The 20758-nt window shown below is 36.9% G+C and overlaps 1 protein-coding gene across 1 annotated transcript in view; it reads right to left on the bottom strand.

The window, feature by feature from the left end:
- The window catches only part of LOC101736056 (dual specificity tyrosine-phosphorylation-regulated kinase 2), a 71471-nt gene that overhangs the window by 9818 nt on the left and 40895 nt on the right, over positions 1-20758 (bottom strand). The window contains exons 8-9 of the mRNA XM_062677104.1: positions 15997-16140; positions 15373-15502 (exon numbers count right to left, since the gene is read on the bottom strand). Of these exons, the coding sequence (XP_062533088.1) occupies positions 15373-15502; positions 15997-16140 (274 nt within the window). The remainder of the gene's footprint in view (positions 1-15372; positions 15503-15996; positions 16141-20758) is intronic.

The following is a 20758-nucleotide window of genomic DNA, read 5'->3' as shown; positions in this document are numbered from 1 at the left end:
ATAAATATTAGCCTATCCATTAAGTACATGTATGCTTTACATGGATACCAAGTTTCAAGTCAATCGGATGCATGGTTCAGTAGTTATAACGGACCATCCGTAAAAACCACTGTAGATTTATATATTAGTATAGATTTTTTTACTGGTGGTAAGATGTCTTTTGAGTTCGCACTGCTAGGTAGCTTATTTCGGCCGTAAAGCAGTAGTGCGTTTCGGTTTGAAGGGTGGGGTAGCCGTTGTAACTATACTGAGACCTTAGAACTCATATCTCAAGGTGGATGGTGGCATTTACGTTGTAGATGTCTATGGACTCCATTAACCATTTAACACCAGATAAGGCTGTGAGCTCGTCCACCCATGTAAGCAATAAAAAAAAAGTTTTGTTTATAAGATCAAGAGAGGAATTATTCGAATACATTTGAGATTCCTGTTTAAGACCATAAAAATTCCACAATACTGCTCACAATACAGTCTACAGTCTTCGACTTTACACCTCAAGGAAATCTACGGCACTGATGCTGTCAATAAGCTTCAATAACTGTGCCGGAGCGTTGGAATTCAGCACGACTTAGTTAAGGATTCTATTGAACAAAATAACTCAACTTGTAACTAAAAACACACTAAACTAAAAAGTTCCCATAGGATAACTCACGAATGACCTTGAGTTACAACCAGCCTATGATCTTCATGTAAAGAATAAAATTCAACTTGTTTCTTTCATTCATTAAATCTTTGAACTGAACTATCAGCTCCAATAAATGAATCATATCTCAAATTACAAACACACGAATCACAAAAAAGTCCAGATAAACGCCGAACAATCATTACAATGTAATGTAACACAAACCTAGATGGGTTTTTGAAATTATCGTTTTGCGAATTCATGATTATGTGAATAAACGAAGTGAACGATCCAAGTGAACGGGTTTAGGTTGGCATAGCGGAAGGCGATAATCTGGTTTGGTAATACTCGCTCACTAACCGCGCCCGATGAGAGGTCGATATTGTACGTGGTATACTTTCACGAATTGCGGGTCGTATTGTGACCCTTCAGGGTTCGGTGTAGCTCTACCTACTACTGGCGTGAAGTAGTCTTATAATGGGTCAGGTGTTTTTCGATACGGATGGCGCCGCGAGTCTGGTTGTATTTGTGGCGGTAGTCATCAGAGAACACAAGATATTTGACATATGCCTGATTCTTGCTTACGACATTTTTAAGATAAGCTTGCATATAAATATTATACAAGTTCTGAACAACAACATTTGGACCGTCGGTCTACCGAGCAATACCACTCGCTCGGTGGAAGATCTTCCTTTCGTCGTTATACTCCACATAGTATTGACCGCGGGAACCCCCCTACTCTGACCGGGCCGGATCGATTATCCTGTATGCCCCCTAGGACACTTTGTAGGAGGTTCGGTCCTTGCCCGAGAAAAAAAGGGTTTTTCGATACAACTTCACTCGGATTGGGCATTATGTCTCTAGGTGCATGATGATATTCGCGTTGTCATCTACATTGTGTACGATCAATTCTTCTGCCAATTAATTAAAATCAAAAGAACAGAAGATACATTTGAAGCGGAGAACATTAAATAATAGATTCTTCTTCTTCTTTTACAACCTTATCCCACTAGGTGGGGACGGCACAGCGAATTTTTCTATTCCATTCATTCTCTTTTATCAGCCGTCATCTCAACATTCACTCCTCTCTCACTCATATTCCATTCACACATTCCATCCATGTCTTCTTCGGTCGACCTCTTGCCCCTCTACAGAACATTAAAAAATGATTGTAAGTTGTATTTGTAAATAAATTTACTCGTTTGAAAGTAAACACTAATCTGGGGTCTAGCATCGATTTATTGAAGGGAAAACTAGTTCTAAGATTTAGTAATGTGTACGGAGTACCTAACTGTGGGTTTCGATAGGTCAAACTGAAAGGAGGTATTCACGATACGTATTATAACTTAGCTAGTATTATAAGGTTTATTCCGTATCTAGAATATATGTGAACTGGGGTCTTGGTTTCGAGAAAAAACGGTAGATTTGAATCAATTGTATTAGCTTTTTAGCACGCTTTTATTAGTTTGATCTGTATCTATCGATGTAACAGAATTTACCAACATAATTATCGCCAAGTTCAAGACGTCTGATTAACTTGAATATTTATTTATTTACTAATAAAACTTCACGTACATTGGCGGACATTGTCCAAGGAATTCTGTACCAGTCAACCAAAGATGATCCAGAAAAGAACATAGTAAGTGCATTGGTTGATAAATTAAAAGAAAAATATATGTTATTCACTATGTATACTTATAAATTCTGATATGTGATTATATATTCTGATGTATGATGATTTGATTTGATTTGATTTGATTAGAATCATAATTAATCAAATGTCAATTTGCGTACAGTTGATACAATTCACAATATATTTTCCGTGTAGTATTTAAGAGAGGAAAGTCCTCCATTTTGGAGAGTCCTCAGCAAGAAGCGGTTTGACTGTGCCCGTGCCATTGCCAATATCCATGAACGTAAAGTGACTACTTATCATTATGTCGACCATGTACTTCATCTACCCGCAAAGACAATAAATCATATTAGTTTTCACGCAACATTGATATTGCGGGCTGTTTCTGCAGCGTTAGTTTCGCGTTGGAACTCGTATTCAAAAATCACTGGAATTTTCGAAGTATCCATCTTTCTTGTCTAGGCTGAACAAAAAACATAATCAAACGTTGCACATTTTTTAAAAGAAGAATCTCATAGATGGTACCATCTGAAAAAAGTTTCACTCAAAAATCTCAAGCCATGAAGGTTCTATGTCAATTCGAAGTACCTATTACAATAAAATGGCAATTTCATACTTTAACCGCTATTATGTCAGGTCTTGGTTGCTCTCTCTTGGATTTGACGCATAAACAAAGTCTAATCGCATCTGTAAATAATAAACCAGATATAATTATTTTCATAGAAGCTATTTAAAATTATTACTTTATATAGCCTCACTCGCATCTGGTCATCGACCTTACAATTATAACTTACTGTCCACAGCAAAACGCTGAAATCTAGTTCAAGGAGACAACTATCACTTTTGCTCCCTACTGGTTCTAGAACGGCCGAGAAATAATTCTTAGTACTTTAATAATACCTAAATTCTTAACTTATTCGAAGTTGCGTTTGAGTTCAAACTAACACGCCCAGTTTATATGCGTAGCTTGGAGAATTTCGTTGTAATATTATTGATAAAAAATAATTAAAGTCGTTAGATTCGGGTTTAAATAGATCTAGATGATGTTTTTGTTCAAAATTCCGTGACAATATTCGTATTGAACTACTGATTATAATATCGGCAGTGACCGCTTTCAATTGAGTGGACAGTTTGTTTGTCTGCGTGTTAAAGCAATAAAAATATTTGTTCAGCTAATTACGAGACGCAGAAGCTATTGGTTAAATCGTTGTTACAATTGTCACAATATTGAGATTTGCTACTTTGAAGTTGTAATAGTGTCGTATTGACATCCCGAGCAGTTTATTAATAAATCGTGTATTAAAAACTAAATTCGCGATAAATTATAATTCTTGTAATTACTTCTTACTTTCCTTACAATTGCATATTGTTTTTTTTAAGTAAATGGCACTGAGACATATTTGTAAGAATTTTCTCTGATTAACTTAATAAGGACAATCGTCGCTGTCTAACTAAAACCTGCTATGTGCAAAAACTCTATTTTGAATTAGCGAGTAAAAACATTTTCTTATAAAATTGTATATGAAGGTGAATTTTTAAGAACTACATATATCAAATGACAGCTATAGATAAATATTAAAGCTAGATAGACACATACAGTGATATGGTAGATAAGGCTGTGATCTAAACGAAAAGGTCAAAAAGTAAAAATCTCAAAAAGTGCACATAGCAGATTTTGGTTTGACAACAACAAAATAATTTTTTTTATTGCTTAAATGGGTGGACGAGCTTACAGTCTACCTGGTGTTAAGTGGTTACTATATTTGCCCATAGACATCTACAACGTAAATTCGCCACCCACCTCTAGATATAAGTTCTAAGGTCTCAGTATAGTTACAACGGCTACCCCACCCTTCGAACCGAAACGCATTACTGCTTCACGGCGGAAATAGGCGGGGCGGAGGTACCTACCCGTGCGGACTCCCAAGAGGTCCTACCACCAGTGAAAAACGAATGCGAAAACCAATTACAACGTTATTCATTGACGTAATTTTGGCACGGCTGAATTGAAACCTCTCGGATTATGTACAACACATTCCGAATTAACGTACTATAATACAGAACTATGAAATTCACGTAACCATTAATTTCAAACAAATTAATATCCATACAAATTTAATGGGTCAATTAAAACTAGGAAACCACAGCTAATCAGTTATGTCAATGCGTATGAAGCCACGCTCCATGACGCGGCGTAATCCATTATGTTACTTACGCAACTGCTTGTATAATATGACAATGAATGACTTGCCAACGAGTGTCAACCAGTTATCTGCTATAGAAAAATAATCATGACAAATAGCAAGTTCCTATTGGTTGAAATCATTTCTTATTTATGTATGTCAGCTATTAAGCGCCTCGCCCGAGAGTAGCTAGCTATAACAGCTCTTTAGAATACCAACGATTAGGTAGAGATAAATTAAATATGTCAAGCGTTCAATGTGCTTAGTCCGAGTTTTTTAACGTTCTCGATAGCGTAAAAGTTAGCTCAAATTTGGATGGAGTTGGAACAGCACCCCTAGCAAGGGCGGATCCAGCTTTGGCGCCAGGAGGGGGTCACATAGTCGTGGGCAAGTTAAGAACTTATAATTTAATTTTGATAACAATAGATAATAAATAAATCATGATGTTCTTGAATTAGTCCAAGTTAGTTCAAGTCCTGGAACTAGCTCAGGGGGGGGTCATGACTCCCATGACCCCCCCCTGGATCCGCCGTTGACCCCTAGCGACAAACATTTCAACTCCATACATATTTGAGTTACTTTTATGCTATCGCGAAAGTTAAAAAACTCGCACTAAGCATACAGAAAATCGGATGTATCGTTATCGATATAACCAGTACTCAATTATGTTTCATTAATCCAAATACGGAATTGGATCACACAAAATAACTTAACATTTTATTTAATTCGAGATATTACAAAAGAAATTTAAGGTTTTTTTTTCGTGGCGCAGTAAGTACCTACGCTGTCAGACACAAGCCTCCTAAGTTTCGTCATAACGAACTTGTATTGTCAACAAATTAGATACAACGGTACAAAACGTGAAAAAAAATGTTTTCATTTAGTTACACCAAGCTGCGCAAATGTATCAATTATTGCATTCCCCAAAAAAAAAGTCTTTGCAATCTAATTTAATTTAATTTAATAGTATTAAGACTTAAAATGTCGAGAAACTTGTTGTTCAGGGTAGGGTCAATGGTAAGAGATCTCGTGGACGAATCCCCATGCGCTGGACTGATCAGGTGACATACCTTCCTGAAAGCCCACTTAACGAGTCTGTGCGCCGGGCCTCAGTTCGCAAACTATGGAAAACATCTGTCAAGGCTTTAATAAACAAGAATTCCACGTGACCACGACTGCTCTGCCAAGAATAACCGACTATGATAAAGACTTAAAATAAAATTTGTTCGCGGTGTCTCCAAAAAGTCTTTACCGTTAAAGTTTAAACTATATAGGCACCATCAACAACTAAACATTCGTAATAATGGCTGTGCGTTTTTGGCTTAGAATACCACAACTATGATGGTCAAGGAGCATTTACTGTAGCAAAGTGAATTGTGTAATTATCATCTTCCCTGTGTCAGCCGCAGAGTAATCTTGCATTCCAGTTTGGGACAGCACTTTGTACAATTCAATTCAGACTTAGACCTTATATTTCCACTCCGTTTCCAACATCTAAACAACAAATAAATAAACAATAATCTATATATTAATACGTAAAGCAAAAACTTTTGTGCCCCTTTTTACGAAAATTCACGGACGGAGAAGTATGAAATTTCCCACACTTAGAGAATATAGAGGAGGAGTGCAGAATGATAATATTTTGTTTTACTATGCAAAAGAAATATATAATAATATATACTTTAAATCAATAAAAAAAACATTACACACACTATCATGTATTTGACACAACATCACACTATACCTATTTATACTCTTTGTTTAATGTCAAACTTTTGTTACTCTTTAAAGTCTGTGGTCAAATTGCGAATAAATTATGTAATAGTGTTTGTCTATTAATATTATTTTTCTATAGTGTAATATTGGTGAAATCTGTGATTAAAGAATTTTAATAGACTTTGAGGACTTTTAGGCGGGAACGCGAGGAGTGAAGTTATGTGATTAGTTTTAATTTGTCTGTTTAGTGTTTCTTCAGGTTTAAATGTGTAATAACGGTGGTTCATTAACTGTTTAATATCTGTGAAAGTGCACAAATATGGGAAAATGAAACAAAGCCGCTGGACGTAACTTCTCGGGATCCTCCAAAAAGTCCACTGAAAAAGTCTCAGTAAATGTCCACCATTTTACTGAGATTATATTTCATCCTATATCATCTCATTTCGTTTTCATTTAATTTCATTTCGTTTGCACTTCATTTTATGCCATGTTTCATAATAATCAACATGATTTCATTTCATTTCATAATATCATTTTTCACATAAAAAAGTTTTCATTCAAATTAAAATAGGACTTGACCTAAAGATCTTACTAGTCATAAATCTTACCAGCGATAAAATACATTAAAAAAGATAGACTTTGACAACAGAATCATAATATGTAATGTTCAAACTTATAATTTCAATGAATTATAGTCGAAATTCGACTACTGGGGAACCACTAGTACAACTTAATCTGTCAAAGTTTCGCGGTATCGCGCATTGACAGATCTGAAGAATCTAACCGACGCTAAATGTGGTAACCGTTCGAACCTTTCACTGCAGACGCACAGTTCTATCTAATTGTGAAGTTGCGTAGCTCATAGGAAGGCAATAATGCGACCGTATTACTAAACAGGCAGGCCAAAACGATTTTAACAGCGACGAGGCACTCTGATAATAATTTGTATGTAAATTACGGTGATCTTTAAACTTTACGATTGTGAAAAGCAAGTCGCGTATACGTTTTAATGTTGTCGATGCGTATTTGTTACCGTAACTGTGCGTTGTTACAAGATTAAATACGGAAGTGAAGAATTTGCCTATGTACTTAATACCGATATCGCAAAAGAGAACAAATAAATAGCACATAATAAATGCAAATACACCTTTCTGATGGAGCATTTTCTTATTCAGTTACAACATTTTATTGCAGTGACATAAATATTGACATGCAAGTTTCCAGAATCTTCCTCTCTATTAAAATCAGTATAGCTAAGGAAAATGAAGTAGTTACTTTTTTTTTATTGTTTTGATAGGTGGGTGAGCTCACAGCCCACCTGGTGTTAAATGGTTACTGGAGCCCATAGACATCTACAACGTAAGTGCCCCACCCACCTTGAAATATAAGTTCTAAGGTCTCAGTATAGTTACAACGGCTGCCCCGCCCTTCAAACCGAAATGCATTACTGCTTCACGACAGCAATAAGCGTACCTACCCGTGCGGACTCACAAGACGTCCTACCACCAGTAATAAATCTTTCTCACGATACGTACAGACAGCGTGACGTGGAGTTTACGAGCAGAAGTCACAATCGGTAATGTTTATAAACACTTTCACTTCTCACTCGCATCGTAAAGGTCAACAATGCGAAGCCGTATTCGTGAGACGCCTCGGGGATGCCACGCTTTGTTGACTAGTATTACCTACTGACTAATTGATTTACGACAAATATCTATTAGTAAACAATTGAAAATCGGGCCTGCAGTCGATACCTATTAATTGATTTTTTTTCTTACCTAAGTTGATAGTCTAAAGCAGCGGTCGGGGAACCGGGGTAAATTACCCCAAATGGGGTAAAATGAAATTTTGGGGGGTAAAAATGAAACTGTTTGTGAGTCAAAAGTATATATTGAAGTGAAATTTCTTTAGAATCGTTGCGATTTCAAACTCGAAAAAAATCATTTAAATTAAAAAAAGTTTTTTTATGGGGGTTAGATATAAAATTTAAACTAGTTTTTTCGTCTAATAATATAAGAAAAATATCATGTGAATTATAAAATAACAAGAAATTATCATTTACTTATATTTCGATTTTTTTTTCTCAACTGTATATTACATATATTACTATTATTACCGTTATGTATTCCCACTGAGAAGATCCGGCGAGAAACTCAGTGGGCTGTGTCTGTGGGTTAATTTACTCGCCCAGCCCTTCGTCGCAAGCGACGGGTTCGACGAGGACGATGACCGGTGCTTGGGGTACCTAAAAGCACCGTTAGTGGATCGGGAGGATCCGAGATGACTTGTTTGGGGCGACGTCAACTGTTTACCATTTGGTCTGCAGGATCGGCAATATAATGCCATTAACGTGCCATTTAACGCCATTAAAATAAATAAATAAAAACATCCTAACTTTGATTTATAGAAAATACTTTGCACTCGTCTAACAGTTGGGATCTTCTTGTCGTAAAGATGAAAACTCAAGACAAATAAACTGCTAAACTTCAAAAAATTGGTTCGGTCCGTGCGAAAAATAAACTGTAGTTAACACAATATTGAAATGTGGATTAGTGCTTAAGTCTCATGATGGTTATCACTGCCGTCCACCGACAATGTCATGGACAGGGGCAAGCCTTCGCCTAAAGGCACAACCTCTTTCAAACTGGACATAGTGATATAGACAGACAACAGAATGTTTATACAAGTAATTACAATATACAATAAATGTACAAAATGTAATAAGATCCTGTCTATCATTTATTGTAGTGACGAAAAACTATAGTCTGTTAATTAGACAGTAAAATATCATAATTACTCAAGAACTTATATCCTTGCTTCTTGCTTGAAAAATATACTTCAATCGTAAAACAGCGTCGGTCACCGTCCTGGTTGAACCCGTCGCTTGCGACGAAGGCCCCACGAGCGAATTAACCCATAGACACAGCCCACTGAGCTTCTCGCCAGATCTTCTCAGCGGGTCGCGTTTCCGATACGGTGGTAGATTCTGCGAAGCACTGCTCTTGCTAGGGTCAGTGTTAGCATCACTCCGGTTTGAGCCCCGTGACCCGCTCACCTACTAGTTAAGGTTACGCTGAAATAGCCTCTCAAGGCTTATCAGCTTTGGTAGGAAAAAAAAACAGCGACTTCCGGTAAACGTTTCCCGGTAATGCGCTATTATTATCTAAAGAATTTCAAAGACTCTACAATATCCAAAGTTTTCAACAACAATGACTCGGCTTCCGGTTCCTATTCCGCAAACTTCCAACGGCTACAAGCCGCGAAGTTGATGTGAAAGCCCGATAATACACGACACATTTAATTCCAGTACTAAATATTACTTGTGTTTTTAAAATACGGAAGGGAGAAATGTGAAACAATTGAAAATCATTCTTTGTTTAGAGTCGCGGGCGAGTTTCTGAAGTCTTCACTGAAAAATTGGTCGTACAAAGGATAATGATTTAAATCGCTTCAATGGTTCGAAGAGCACAGTGAAGGTCACTAGGAAGTTCTGAAGACGCTGTAGGGCCGGCGTCTGGTTATTAGAGCGTGGTGGTAATTGCTCTGAATCAACTAAAAATAGTTTTTATTTCTTGTGCCACAACGAAGACTATATGATCAAAGTCTGTAGTACATTTAAGACCTGACCTCAAATAATCTAATCCTATTATTAAGAAAATGAAATATTAAGTTATGAGATAAAACGAAACGCGATAAAATAACAGATTGAATTATTCGATAAAATTCCGTCTGGAAAGGTATAATCATATCATAGTGTTCTTCAATTTCTGAACGTTAAAAGTGTCAGTGAGCAACGTCCGCCATGACACCAAACTCTCTTTCAAAATCAGCCGCTAAGAGCAACGCGTCAATTTTATATTTTTTTAGTCTATTTTTAAGTCCTTAATCTATACCAATATATAAATCTACAGTTGTTTTAACGGATGTTCCGTTATAACTACTGAACCGTGCAACCGATTGACTTGAAACTTGGTATCCATGTAGAAAATACATGTACTAAATGGATAGGCTAATATTTAAATGAATGTTGGACTCCTTAATAATATTGACAATAAATAATAATGTTAATTTTAAATTCCCAGCGAAGCGGGCGAGTACGGCTAGTTTCTCGTATAAGGAAAAAACAAATATCTTAGAACGATAAATAAAGTCCACGCTCAATTACTACAACGCACGACATAGGTATAATCATAATCTTAGTTCAAAGAGTAACAAGTCTCGATCTAATAATCCAATTTAATAAGGAAACCAATTACTTTCAAAATAATATAGCATTTCGTCAGTCAATCAAGTTATTTGACTTCATAACTATCATAATTTCGGAACGAAGATCGGAAACTGCAGTAAAATTAACTTTCAATCGAAAAAATTCAAGCTCACAAGTGGGAGCAATTGCTTGGTATTATTGGGTGGAGACGAAACGAGACAACCCCTCGAGAAAACAGTGTGAATCTACACCTGAATCGGAATCACGGCGTAGGATCGATTTGTTCTACAGTTCAATTATACCTTTTTATTTTTTGCTTACCTGTCCTAACCTCGAGGGGTCATAATAACTTTACCGAGCGAGTAGCCGAGCTCACGGGGCTCAGCATGTCATGCTAAATGTCATGCGCTGCTAAACGAATTTCTGTCCGAAATCCAGGATGCTGACGTGTTTGCCGATAGTTGGGAAATACTTTTGTCTAAAATAATGTTATTTTTAGCAAAATAATAATACTTAATAATTTTAGTAATGTTTTTGTGTTCACGAGCTAAGCGTTTGGTGCAAGCTGTAAGTCTGACTTTGTATTGAATTGAATCTATATATATAAAAATGAATTGCTGTTCGTTAGTCTCGCTAAAACTCGAGAACGGCTGGACCGATTTGGCTAATTTTGGTCTTGAATTATTTGTGGACGTCCAGAGAAGGCTTAAAAGGTAGACAAATATGAAAATGCTCGGAATTAATAAAAATATCAATTTTATTTTTCCTTTGATGTTTCCCCCGTCGGACGGATTCCTTTTGTTTGTTTTAAGTTTATTTTATACAAAAGTTTAAGTCTTTTATTTATCGATTGAGGCACTACGAAGTCTACCGGGTCAGCTAGTAAATAAATAAATAAATGTGCTAACATTAATCCTTACAAGGGCAGTGCTTTGCTGAATCTACCACCGAATCAGAAACGCGACCCACTGAGAAGACCCGACTAGAACCTCAGTGGGATGTGTCTGTAAGTTAATTTACGCGCCAAACCTTTCGACGCATTGGACGGGTTCGACGAGAACGATGACCGGCGGTTGAATTGCCTAAAAGCACCGAATGTGGATCAGATCCGAAACGACTCCTACTCTTTACTGCGGAGGACGATCGCATTGCGAAATCAGAGCCAGTAATTACGTCGAGAGCCATCTCACATTGAACTTGGGTTGAGCGTCGCGATGAACGCGAGAGGCGTGACGTAACGAGAATGCTAAACATTTCCCGTGTCTGTTTGGCAATCATATGTGTTTTCTATTTTATATAATATCTCTTCAATATGTGTATAGAAAGTAGGTATAAACTCGTTTCTCAGAGAACACCTTAAACATCTTCGTTCTATAAGAATTTTAAGTTAAATTAATTATGTAAATTAAAGAAATGCGATTGATATTTTCGGTTTTATATAAAAATATATCGTTTTTTTTTATAGTATATATTATGTAGGTGTTACGTCATACTAGATTTGTTTAAATTTCGTATTTGAATATTATATTCGTGTGCTCATATTAATAATTAAAGAAAGTTTGAAAGAGGAAATAAATATAACCAGTAGAGATTACCGTGGTTTTGCCTGTATCAAATTTGTCATTCGGTAATAATGAAGCGCATTGCATTTTCCCAGAATAAAGAGTTGCAGCTTCTGTATTTGAATCAATTTATTTTATTTATTTATTTTTGAAGGGAGGGACAGCCGTTGTAAGTATACTGAGACCTTAGAACTTGTATCTCAAGGTGGGTGGCGCATTTACGTTGTGGATGTCTATGGGCTCCAGTAACCACTTGACACCAGGTGGGTCGTGACATCGTCCAACCATCTAAGCAATAAAAAAAAACTATATCGAAAACCATGAACAAGCGATAACCATAGAAGACATAGCCGGCGTTGTCCGGGTATCATGTAATTTACCGCGTTAAAAAAAATCAACCCAGGAAGACCTATTTTGGTGCCAAATATTATCCAAGTCCGCCCAGTCTTTTGAATGTTAACGTAAAATCACTTTCAGTACATTTTTTTACTTAAGAGCCCAAGCATCAATTCTACTGTCCAATTTGGCATTTCCATGGAGTCCATTTATCATTTCGAAATCCCAATTGTATTGTAACGAACAGTGTCTACCCGACTATCGCTAATAGTCTATATTATTATATATAAAAATGAATTGCTGTTCGTTAGTCTCACTAAAATTCGAGAACGGCTGGACCGATTTGGCTTATTTTGGTGTTGAATTATTTGTGGATGTCCAGAGAAGGTTTAAAACGTAGATAAATATGAAAATCCTCGGAATTAAATAAAAATAATTATTTTGTTTTCCCTTTGATGTGTCCCCCGTCGGACGGATGCCTTTTGTTTGGTTTATATTTATTTTATACAAAAGTTTGTCTTTTATTTATCGACTGAGGCACTAAAAAGTCTGCCGGGTCAGCTAGTACGAAAATAAATAATTTAAACACGGTATGTAGAACCGTCTGACGCTGCATTAGCAGTTATTTCGTTGCAACAGTGGCTTCGAATACAACTCAAATTGGACGATGACATATTTGCAAAGCCCGCAGATTCTTGGTTCTTTTACAGGTGGTAGGACCTCTTGTGAGTCCGCATGGGTAGGTACCATCACCCTGCCTATTTCTGTCGTGAAGCAGTAATGCGTTTCGGTTTGAAGGGTGGGCTAGCCGTTGTAACTATACTGAGACCATAGAACTCATATCTCAAGGTGGGTAGCGGCATTTACGTTGTAAATGTCTATGGGCTCCGGTAGCCACTTAATAGCCACCAGGTGGGCCGTGAGCTCGTCCAACCATCTAAGCAATAAAAAAAAATCGGTAACCGCTTAGCAAAAGATAGGTAGTTCGTAAACCGAATTTTCTATCTACATCGATATGGAGCAGGAATTTGTCGCGGAACTGAGATATTTCCCATCATTTGTGTATGTACGGAAGACGAATTTGATTATTTATTTATGGATAAGAATAATTTCAACCGCAGAAAGTTATATATTTTCTATATAAATATATATCTGATAACTAAGATGGGTGTACGCGGCCCACCTCGCTTTAAGTGGTATCGCAGCCCATAGACATCACCCACGTCACCCATTTTGAAACATGAGTTCTAAGTCACAGTTTTTACAGTACCGTAAGTAGCTGGCACCATTCAAACTGAAATGCAGTACTGCTTCACGGCAGATATAGGCAGGGTGATGGTACCTACCCATGCGGACTCACAAGACGTCCTACTACCAGATTGTAGATAAATAAGTATAGATAATACATAAGTAAATAAAGAAATACGTGGTGTTGTTTTATTTAATTTAGTTCTCATACTAAATCATCATCATGATGAAAGGCGATTACATGCAGTAGAGATGCGAATGTTGCGATGGATGTGTGGAGTAACGAGAATGGATAGAATACGGAATGAATATGTTAGAGGAAGTCTGAAAGTGGCACCTGTGACAGAGAAGCTGAGGAGTGCGCGTTTGGGATGGTATGGACATGTGATGTGACGAAATCAAAATGAGGTTGGTAAGAGAGTGTTAACTATGAATGTGGAAGGATATCTAGGACGTAGACCTAAGAAGAAATGGATGGATTGTGTGAAAGACGATATGGGTAAGAGGGGAGTGAGCGAAGAAATGGTATATGATAGAAGAGTATGGAAGGAGAAAACATGTTGCGCCGACCCCAGGTGACTGGGAGAAGGGCAGGAAATGTAGATGACTAAATCATCATCATCGAAATTATTTATTAACATTTTGCACCCGATTGAGAATGATAATGGTAGGCGCAACATTATAAAGAAGGTTTCGCAACTATAACTATTTATAACTAATGCCATCGTCATAGTATGGTTGAATGTATCTAATCTTTGCTTGTTTATAAAAAAATCGAAAAATTAACATTCAAGCGAATGCCGAATGACACAGATTTTTAATAACTACTCGAATACGATATCTTATTCCTTGATGCAATAAGTTTGCAATAAAAATATATTCGCTGAAGTAGACAAAAGACTTTTCCATTCACGCTAATTAAATAAGGATTCACGTAGATTAGCACTATTTATCACTCAAAATAGAACTTCAAATGGCAAAATATTGTTATATAATAAAGAGCTCATTAATAATACGATAACTGGTATTCATTTCGCGCAGCCCGTAGACTTAACGTTTTCCGAACCACAGAAAACAAACTCACGAATGTATAAGTCGAGTTATTACAAAGTAATTATGAGTTATTCCGCGACTCGGTAAGGTTCACACGATTGCGCAATGCGACAACTCATCGCAGCTTTCCCATGACGCGTAACAAACGCGTATTCAGACCAGTTCCATGATAAATCTACGAAATGCAAACTAGGATGTTTTGTTTGTGACTACAATCTGCATTCCCTAGGGAAAAAAATATCTTGCTCTTAACTCTGACGTACAAGAAAGTAATTGATGGTAGAATGTTGTTTTTTTTTCTTTTTTTCCCACCTATGCTGATAGCCTTGAGAGGCTATTTCAGCTTCGCCCTAACGTGTGTAGGGGAGCTCACGAGGCTCAAACCGGAGTGTTGCTAACACTGACCCTAGCAAGAGCAGTGCTTCGCAGAATCTACCACCGGATCGGAAACGCGAACACTGAGAAGATCCGGCGAGAAACTCAATGGGCTGAATGTTGTGACCATCTCTGCTCATTATATGAAGTGCATGAAGCATTAATTTAAATTATCTTTTTCCTACCTATGCTGATATCCTTGAGAGGATATATCAGCGTTATCCTAGCGTGTAGGTGAGCTCTCAGGACTCAAACCGGCGGTTTAATTTAATGCAATTTAACTTTCACCTTTTAAATCAAGATAGCCTCGTTAATTAAGCTTAGGACTCGTTAACTCAATGTTAGGATGAGCGACCAAATGGGTTCACATACGTTGATAGAATCTGCAACTAGTGAAAAACTTATTGAACTATTTCGGCAATTGAAAATGATCTTACTCTAAGCACCGGTGGAGGAAGTGCAGGAAGGCCGGCTCTTCGGTTCTGACGGCCGACGCTAAAGTCCTTGACCCGGGTCTGCGTTTTCTTCCTTTTGAGTTCGTCACGCTTCGAGGAGAACCTTTCGAATCTATACCGTTAAACAGAATAATTCAACAGTTTAATAAATAGCCAATTAACGTTTTGTAATTCAGTAAAAAAAAAAATGATTGCTTAGATGGGTGGACGAGCTCACAGCCCCCCCGGTGTTAAGTGGTTACTGGAGCCCATAGACATCTACAACGTAAATGCGCCAACCACCTTGAGATATAAGTTCTAAGGTCTCAAGTATAGTTACAACGGCTGCCCCACCCTTCAAACCGAAACGCATTACTGCTTTACGGCAGAAATAGGCAGGGTGGTGGTACCTACCCGCGCGAACTCTCAAGAGGTCCTCTACCACCAGTAATTACGCAAATTATATTTTTTTATTTAATTAACATTTAATTTTAGCACGTGTTATAATTTTAATTAACATTTAACACGTGTGACTTTATTAAGATCTCAATTACAATTTATCCGGTTTTGTCATGAATTCTAAGGTATCTTTTTGTTTGTTACTGATGCATTTTAATAAAAACGTACCGAAGAAAAGCCTCTTTCTGGTAGCGTGGATTAGCAGGTCTGGTGGAGGCGGTCCGAGCAGCTCCATGATGCAGGCTAGTTGTTCGGCCTCGTTCTCTCCCGGGAACAAGGGATAGCCCGTGTGAAGTTCCGCAAGGATACACCCTGGAAACGAACCTCGTTAATACTTTGTTTTATTTTTCAAGAAAATTCACATTCGCAGGGTACCACGCGAGAATCACATATAATTCACTATATTACTGTACTTGCGACCCGCCCTCGCTTCGCTTCGGAAACTGTAATTTATTATTGATTTCTTCACTATTTCATGGATGCTGTTATACATATAAACCTTCCTCTTCAATCACTCTATCTATTAAAAAAACCGCATCAAAATCCGTTGCGTAGTTTTAAAGATTTAAGCATACATAGGGACAGACAGATATAGGGACAGAGAAAGCGACTTTGTTTTATACTATGTAGTGATGCTACAAGGTTTGAGAAGCTAGGGAAATATTGGCCCTATAATATTTAAATTTCCGATTCGTTTTTGAATTTTCACTTTCATTTACTATAATCCCTGCTCTGCACACACTCAGGTGCATATTTTAAAACAAAACAATAGAAAACATTTTCAGAATCTTCGTATTTGGTAATCGAAAATTCTCGAAAAGATTGAGGCATAACAAAAAACGCCGTTATTTACATTTTAAACAAGCATAAAATTAAGTTTTGAAACAAATTTTAGCATAAAGCGATTTGTACGGCTATGTTTGGTTTTTTTGTTTGTTTGTTAATCTAATTATTAGTTTTGGTTTGGTTTATATCATCTCGTGGACCACCTGTTAATAAGATGGTCTAGGAAGCTCAGAGACCCTAGCGTGAATTAAGTAGAAAAAGTGGTAAGTGCTTGCAATATTATAAACCTGGCATGGTCGTATCACTCGATATGAGTTAACCACTGATTTTTAGAATTATTGTATGTCTGTTTGTTTGCGAATTTCTCCAGAACCTCTGCACGGATGTTCAAGCAGTTCTTACAAGTGAAAGATTATATTCGGTGCAAGCGTCGTTTAATTAAAATCACATATTGGATAACAAACTTATCGTCTTTTTTTTTTTAATTGCCTTTGGTGGTGAACATGCGTCCCGCCTGACGGAGAGTGGTTACCGTCACCCATGAACGTCAGCAAAGCCAAGGGCATACCCAAGCCACTGCCTACCGTCTTTAAAGATTTTTGCAATTTTATTACAATAGCTACATAACAAAAAAAATATTGATACGTAAAGCAGCTCTGTATGTTTTTTATTGCTTAGATGAGTGGACGAGCTCACAGCCCACCTGGTGTTAAGTGGTTACCGTTGTCCATAAACATCTACAACGTAAATGCGCCACCCACTTTGAGATATAAGTTCAAAGGTCTCAGTATAGCTGCCCAACCCTTCAAGCCGAAACGCATTACTGCTTCACGGCAGAAATAGGCAGGGTGGTGGTACCTACCCGTGCGGACTCATAAGAGGTCCTACCACCAATAAATCTGTCAATCTGTCTATGAATGCATAGAAAGATTTGCATGGAAAGGGCAATTTTTTCTCACTTTACCAATCAATTTCTACCACAAGTCGCCCAAAAAAGGTTCATTCCATTCCATAATGGTCGCAAAAATGCGGACAATTTTGACCTCTACAAACACAGGACTTCATTTGAAAATACTTTTTCGCGATCAATCGAAATGTGCAAACAAGTTTTGATCAATCTGAAACCCCGGCTTTATTTACTGAAATAACGTGTTATCGTTCGAGTCTCTAAGGATTAATGCCTACTAAGAAACCAGGGTCTGTTTGTTTGTTAATTCGATTCAATATTTTTTATTTACAGCATCGAATCTATGGGATGATCGTCGAATATTATATCAAATAAAATGTAATAACGTTAAAAGATAATTACGGATTTTGTGAGTAATAATACAATTATTTGTTTTACGATTTTATAATGTTTGACGAAATAGATAGGCGGACAGAATACGAGACAAAGACTATCCGAGTGCTAAGTATCTATTGAGATCGTAGGCATCGGCTCGGCTGTGCCCTAACATTGCTAATGTTCTTTTTTGTTCTATGAGGAATTACTGGTGGCCTAGAGGCCTTTCCAGTTTCACCAGGACAGGTGAGCGAGCAAAGGCTCAGCCAGGAGGGGTGGGATTTGCTAAGAGCTGCGCCTCTAAAGGAGATCTAACAATTCAAGAGCAATTGCTTCGCGAATGAATCTATTACCGGATCGCAATCGCGACCCGCTGAGAATATCCCGCGAGAAACTCAGCGGGCTGATGCATGGGTTAAGCGTTGAGGTCCGTGAGCGACGGTAACCACTCACCATCAGTGGGGCCGTACGCTCTTCTGCCTAGAAGAGCAATAAAAAATTACCTTAAAACATGTTTCAATGTTAATATAATGCAAATAAATAATCAACCAATCATTATTTTTGTGAAATATTATGCTACATTTACTTAAGTCAGAATAATGTCATAGCTCGAGACGTAATATGTGGCTAATTATTTGTACGGATTTAAATAGCATAGCACCAGAAACACATTATTGCTCTGGCACAATCAGAGTCGTTAAAGTAATAGTGGCAAGTCGGATATAATAATTGGCATTAAGGCACTAGGTCATTTCCTGCTCTACTCATTGTTACGAGCTCATTCCAATTCATTATTACTTTATAAGTAATGAATATTTATTCTTTAGTTTTATTTTCGATTTTATTGTGACTATATCTCATCCACAGAATTTCATGACATGTATAAAAGAGAAATATTATTAAAATGTCTAAAAGTCGTTGTGGCTTAAACGTTAAGTGGTCTGGTGTATTCGTATCTAGCGATGCACCGGCGTTCGAATCCCACCGGCAGGTACCAATTCTTCTAATGAAATACGTACTTAAAAAATATTCACGATTGACTTCCACGGTGAAGAGATAACATCGTGTAATAGAAATCAAACCCGCAAAATTATAATTTGCGTGATTTCTGGTGGTAGGACGTCTTGTGAGTCCGTACGGGCAGGTACCACCACCCTGCCTATTTCTGCCGTGAAGCAGTAATGCGTTTCGGTTTGAAGGGCGGGTGCAGCCGTTGTACTGTTAAAAGGGGAATGCCCACTCTCCATAGTGTGCTAGGCCCAAGGTGGACATCAAATATTACTATAAAAATGGACTGATTCAAGTTCTTAAATGTATTAGATATCTAAAAAATATATTGAAATTGACGCCATTATTATAAAAAATATAATAAAAATAAAAAACTCGTTTTGAGGTTAATTTTCTATATAAATACCTCAAGAACTTTTCTTTTTTTAACGTTTAAGATGTTCCTAATGTATTTTTATCCAATTGTAGTTATTAGGGTATAAAAAACACACATACTTCTTTAAATATCTATATTATTCTATTTTTTCTTCATCTTCATACACAATTAGTAAATCATCTAAAAATAGCACAGGAGAGCATATACACGGTTTTAAATCTCGGTCAGGTTAAAACCACAATTCACACAATGGTTTTCAGCCGTAGTATGAAACGTTATTGATAAAAGCAAAATAAATCGAAGAAAAATCAAAACACATCCATTTTGAACGCAAGCACAAGCAGCAAGCGAAGTCTCACGTCAGTCAGACTAAAATCAGTGTTGTCAGTATAAAGAAAAATAATTACATGAAATTCATATATCGATCATTTTTTTAAATAACCGATATTGGATTTATTTCTTAACCTTTTTTTTACGAGTACACATTATATTTTATTTTTAATGTTTTTGTTTTAGTTGTACATATTTAAATAACAATACAAGTTAAGTTTTTTTTTATTGCTTAAATGGGTGGACGATCTCACAGCCACCCTGGTGTTAAGTGGTTACTGGAGCCCACAAACATCTACAACGTAAATGCGCCACCCACCTTTAGATATATGTTCTAAGGTCTCAAGTATAGTAACAAGTTAAAGTCCAATGGGTATGTCTTTGATGTTATTTTATGTGCTTAAAATCGATTAAAATCGATTGATTAATGATAATATTTAAAATGATTTATTTATATGTTTTTTTTTTATATGTACTTAAAATGTTTACTTAATACGTAAAAGGTTTTGAAGCTGACAATATTTTTCCCGCAAAAATAAAACTCTTGTTTTTTTCAATAGAGTTACTTTTTTTAAACTACTTATTGTAAACTGTAGTGGCGCTTATTTGGAAGAAAGTAAATGCATATTTATTTATGACAAAATTAATGCACTAAGTATTTTTTCTCTAATCTATTGTCCGCTTTGGGCCTGAAATGGGCCGTCCCCTTTAGACCTTAGAACTCGTATATCAAGGTGGATGGGGGCATTTACATTGTAGATGTCTATGGGCTCCGTTAACCACTTAACACCCGATGGGTCATGAGCTTGTCCACACACCCAAGCAATAAAAAAAAATACATCTTTAAATAGTATTTTATCTGACATAAATTCCGCGGACGTAGGTAGTGACGTAAAAAACAAGATTCTTACAAGTTCGGAAGTACACTGGCAGGTGAACCTTTCTCCTGCTTTCTACTACTGCTTACGTAACACATGGGCATAGTAAATGCAGACTGGGCGCGTCTTATCAACATAATCTTTCGCATCATTGAATCATTCCGTCTCTTTTCCACTCTATACATCAAAGAAGGTCATCGAATATCTACATATATCTCACGTTTTAATTGCGGAAACGTGAATAAAACGCTGAATTGTTTGTAATGACCC

This window comes from Bombyx mori, chromosome 4 (genome assembly GCF_030269925.1).
Source record: "Bombyx mori chromosome 4, ASM3026992v2".
NCBI classification, from domain to species: domain Eukaryota; kingdom Metazoa; phylum Arthropoda; class Insecta; order Lepidoptera; family Bombycidae; genus Bombyx; species Bombyx mori.
The sequence above is the reverse complement of the archived record's forward strand: the minus strand, read 5'-3'. Positions and strand labels throughout refer to the sequence as shown.